At 38.1% G+C, this 5623-nt stretch overlaps 1 protein-coding gene across 1 annotated transcript; it reads right to left on the bottom strand.

The window, feature by feature from the left end:
* LOC109333948 lies at window positions 4595–5383 on the bottom strand. The gene has a single exon (XM_019569528.1). The coding sequence runs from the start codon at window positions 5381–5383 to the stop codon at window positions 4595–4597; it is 789 nt and encodes a 262-aa protein (XP_019425073.1).

Genomic DNA, 5623 nt, shown 5'->3' with positions numbered 1-5623 from the left:
GAGAATAAACCTCAGCACCACTACGAACCATTGCTAAATCACCCTAGACGACTCTCAAGCCAAGCCTATTATGGTCAGACGATCTCGTTGCATGGGCATATAATACTTCTCAGCACCACTATGAACCATCGCTAAATCACCATGGATGGCTCTCTAGCCAAACCTCTTACGGCCTGACGATCTCGCTGCGTGGGCATAATATAACACTTGTGGGCCTCGTCCTTAACCATGCAATTCTTTATCTACATCGCTTTAGATATGGCAACTCTTCTTTGTATCATTTCCAAGAATTTCATATAATTATTCATCTTTACAACATTTACTTATTGAAAGAACATTATCTCCAATAAAGGTGTTTTAGGTTTTATTGAATAGGATTGGAAGTGAATGAATTCTTGATGGCAAAATTGCCATTAGATCGTTCAGACGACTTAAGAAGTCTTGTCTGTATGGATCCCTCTCGCTCAAGCGAGAGATGTCTTGCTCAAGCGAGGGAATCACCATTTTTATAAGGCACATGTGGCTAAAGCGAGAACTGTCTCGCTTAAGCAAGAAAAAAAATAGTTTTCTTTGTGCATATTTCAGCTCACGCAAGAGTTGTCTCGCCCAAGCGAGAAAATCTGTTTTCTCTGGACACTTCTCGCTCAAGCGAGATTTGTCTCGCTCAAGCGAGAAAAGCCTGAAACTTAGTTAAATTTCTTTTCTCAATGAAAAGTTTTCTTATTTATAACACATGTTTTTAAGTCTTGATTTTAACAATTATCTCATACATATAATTCTTAGAACAGTTATTCGAGCAATATTAAACAGGAATAATCATGGCATCTTCATATGTAAACATAACCTAACATAATTCAGCATAAGAAATATTGTTGTACTTAATCCCAAAAAATAGACAATTGATTAAGGACAAGCTTTCTTAATACCCAAGATAACTCCAAACTTGTGAGGGAGTTTGGAGATCCTGAAGCATATTCGGACACCACTGTATCACGATGTTTTCTCCCTCACCTGAGTGTGTCATGCAGATTGTTCCCTCGATTCTAGGTGAGCTGAATTCATTGGGTCTCTTCTCGAACTCTTCATCACGCCAAAATCAAAATAACGCTAATTAGGCCACTTTGATAATTATTATTTTTACAAAATAACATTTTACGCGAAAATAAAACTTCCGATCTAAAATGAACTTAATCGCTTTCATCCATCCGATTCAAGGTTAGGTATTTCTTGAATCATCATTTATCATTGAAAGTCTTACAACACAAAGACACTTTCTAAATTAAAGTTTTGACAAAACTTATAACAGAATTATGTCATAATTTGTGGATATACACCAGGTTAGTTCCCAGGAAAGACAGGGGGATTGTAAAGACACACTTCAATACCAAGTCTTTCCTTATACATAACTTTTCTAGACATGTATTTCCACTTCATTACATTTTTTCGGTAATGATAACTATTCATAAAACTTATCTTTTGCAAATAAAACATTTTTATTAAGATTAACCTTTCTAAGTAAGATTATTAAGCTAGACTTACCATTTTAAAGTAAGTCAACTTAAACGAAATCAATACTTTTAAATCAAGACTTTTTAAGTCAATCTTACCACTTTAAAGTAAGCTAACTTAACCAAGATCAACACTTTTAAATCATTTTTCTATCTAAGATTTCATAACACTTTATGTTTATAAAGTCAAGACTTTTTAGGTCAATCTCCTCATTTAAAGTATGCTACTAAAGAAAACACAACTAATTTCATGATCATCTCAACACCTCCAAATTTTAGAATAACCTCAAGAGTTAATAGGTGTTGATTTCATAGTCATGAACTATAAATCATAAGTTAACACTTTTACTACTTTACTATCCAAAACTTTATAACACTTTAAGTTTATGTAGTCAAGACTTTAATAAATCATCTTTTATCCCAAATCATTACTTTAACTTGGAAATCAAAGAATAACATATGTTAAACAACCTTTTACACATAATACCTTTTAAAAATGAAAATTTTCAACAAAAACTCACATTTTGAACTTTCAAGAATAGACATAAATTTTTCTTAAACACAATAAAGGTTCCTTTGATGTTCAAAAAATCACCTTTAAACATATTCAAATACTAACAATAATTTCCAATATTTATAAAGCAAATAAACTCATCTAACCTTGTCCGAAGATATAGTTTTTCCATCTATGAACAAGGAAGAAATTTTAAGTTTTACATAAGTCAAAAACTACACAAAGGTTCATATGATTTCATTATCATCCCCTTTAGTCATGACTTACAAAATATTTAAAGAAAACAAATATAAACTCAAATCCATGAATAATATACTAATAGATCATGATTTTCTCATGGTGTATGTGGAGAAAATGGAGAAGATAAAAAGAGAAGGAATACCTTAACTTTCTTTATGAGAATTAGTGTAAAAATGAGAGGATAGGGTAAGGTATTTATAGGAGAGCCTCTCCCTCTCTCAAATCTGAAAATTAATGAGAGGCAATCTAGCTTAGGTGATGTGTCTAATGGTGATGGAGTGAGGAGATTTGGTGAGTGATTTAGGGGATTATGAAAGCTTTGACTTTGCTTGTTTGACAAGCCATTGACCCATGATGTGATTAATACTCCGACTTTATTAATACGACGTGATTTCAAAATTGAAGTCGTACCCAAGTATATCGGGTAACTTCGTCCGGAAAATACGATCTACCGATTTAGGTTTTTTTGTCCGAAACGTCGAAACTTGAATTTCGAGGTGAAAAATACCTAGAGGTGAGTTACGGACGACCTTGGTATCTATTTTGACTAGAAATAATATTTCAAAGCTAACGACGAAATCAGAATTCGATTCCGAGTTACGGAACTAAAAAACCGGGCGAAAACTCGATAAAACGACCGGAAATCGTCTCAGAAACTTTTATTCTCCAAAAATCTTGAAAAAAAAATATGGAAAGCAAGAATATTATAATACAAGACTAAAACTAAACTGAGTTTAGCCTAAAGCATTACTGATTAATTTCTATAAGTATTAATTAACAACTAAATATTTAATTAAATGTGCTCGAAAAAACACGGTGTTACACACATGCTGAATGGAAGCAACCTCAAACATAGCCATAAGCTCTGTAACATTTTCTAGGTACTTTATCAATAAAATATCCTTTGTCTAGTAGGTACCCGTTATTTGTGAGACAACGAGTTGGGAATCGTTGCATATGGCCACCTTTTCTACACTGACCTCTCTAGCTAATTGCAAACCAACGATACAAGCTTCATACTCGGCTTGGTTCCACTGCCTCGAGGATTGGACGAGCCGTCCATATAGATTGGCCAGACCTTCCCAGGATTATTTGGTTGCACGGTCATCTTGGAAACGAAGTCCGACAAGACTTCGCTCTTGATAGCTGTCTTGGGCTCAAATCATATATCAAATTGTGAGAGCTCAATAGACCAAGATATCATTCGTCCAACTAGCTCTGGCTTGTACAGGATTTCTGGATTGGCTGATTAGTTCTAACCACTATAGGATGGGACTGAAAATACTATCGTAGTCGTCTTGTTTCCACTAAGAGGGTATATGCGATTTCTTCCAAATTCTGGTACCTGAGCTCAAGACTCTGCCAAGCTTTGCTTGTGAAGTAAACCAAATGTTGACCTTCTTCACTTTCCCTGACTAGGGCGGTTGACACAGCCTCATCAGTCACTGCGAGGTAGACATAAAGTGTCTCAACATGTTCTGGCTTAGAAAGCACATGATGAATAGCCAAGTATTGTTTGAAGGTCTGGAAGGCCTCCTCACAAGCATCTAACGAGTCAAAAGTTTGCTCTTTTTTAGGAGTTGAAAGAGTGGGATGGAATGCTTGGCGGATGTAGGGAGCAATCTGGATAATGCCACCAATCGCTCATTCAACTGCTGCACCTCTTTGACCGAGCGAGGGTTGCGTATGTTTATAGACTCATTAACATAAATCCTAGGAAATTTTTGGCTTCAACCCTGAAAGTACATTTATATGGATTGAGGCACATATTAAACTTACGCAACTGGCTGAAAATGACGTTCAGGATAAAGACAAGAGGTGATCCCTTGCCCAGTGAAACTGGCTAGCTGACCGTCATAAGGCTATAAGTCTATGTCTTTTAACTCCATTTTGATGAATAAGTCTTGGAACATAATATCCACCGAACTGCCTTAATCAACGAATATCCTCCCAATTTTTTTGTTATTCATCTTAGCGGTGATGACAAAGGGATCACTATGACCACGAACAACACCTTCATAATCATGATCGTCAAAGGAAATCGGGGGTGCCACTCTATTCTCATGATGATGGCGAGGATTCCAGAAAGTTGCTTGCATGACTTCCCGAACATACCTTTTCTGCGCTGCCCTAGAGGTGCCCCTACAGTGAATCCGCATAATATGGTGTTAATGTCTACCTGAATCCTCTGTCGTTGGTTATTGGGGTGGTATTTGTCTCTGCGGTCCCTGTTCAGAGGACGTTTCTGTTGAGTTTTTTTTAGATCGACGTGGTGGTGGAGACCTTCCATGTCGGGCTCGAGCAATAAAGTGTTGTAGGTGGCCAACTTGAATTAGATCTTCAATAGTGTCCTACAACTGGGTACACTCTTATGTGACATGCCTAAAAAAGTGTGGAAATCATAATACTTGGATCGATATTGGGTCCCCAGCTTTCTCCCCGGGTTGGGCTTAGGGAACTGGACGAGATGAGTGGCTATAAATTCTTGTAGTATCCTGGTGCGACTAGCATTGAATGGAGTATATGTAGAGTATTTTGGTTTCTTCGATGGTCGGGGTGAGTCATCATGGGGGTTATATTCTCTATGCTCAGAAGATTGGCGGGTGGGACGAGTTTCTTCTAGGTTAATAAATTGTTGGGTCTTCGGCCGAAGATCTTCCTTGGTGAGGTCCGAGTATTTGGCCAATTCTTGCATGAAGAGGCCATCTTGCATTCCTGTTACCAAAATATGTACCGCCATCCCTAGACTCAAGGTGCAGACTTTTATGGCCTCCGTGTTGGACCTGTCTAAGTAAGCCCGAAGAGGCTCATGCGGTTCATGCCGTATACCAGACAGGGTATAGGTAGATCGAGGTTGTTCTCTGCTTGCTGTAAACCAGATGTTGAACCCGTTAGCAAGAGTTGTCCATTGATCAATGTTATTCAGTGTCGGATGTGTAAACCACAGCAGAGCAGCGCGTTTCAGAGTGAGGGGAAAGACTCGGTACATGATGGAGTCAGTCGCCCCATGGAAAAGCATAGAGGCCTCTAAGGCGTCTAGGTGATCCTGTGGGTTAGTGGTACCATCATATTGGTCAATGTTGTTTGGGCAGGTTAGATGCTTAGGGAGTGGTGAGGACATGATTGTTTCAGTGAAGGGGTGTCTTACTTGTGAGGAGCTAAAGTAGAAGGATGAGTTATCTGGGTGGTTTTTGTCTTTAGGGGGGCTATAAGCCGGGAATCTTCGGCGGACTCTACAGAGTGCTCATCAGTAATTGGCCGCAAGGGTCTGTTACTAGGTTCAGGTCTATGTTGGCGAAATTCGACTAATAGCTAGGCCTGTTAATGGATAAACTGGCCTTGGGTTTTTACCATTTGGAGG

This window comes from Lupinus angustifolius, chromosome LG19, assembly GCF_001865875.1.
Source record: "Lupinus angustifolius cultivar Tanjil chromosome LG19, LupAngTanjil_v1.0, whole genome shotgun sequence".
NCBI lineage: Eukaryota > Viridiplantae > Streptophyta > Magnoliopsida > Fabales > Fabaceae > Lupinus > Lupinus angustifolius.
This window is presented reverse-complemented; position numbering and strand designations above follow the sequence as displayed.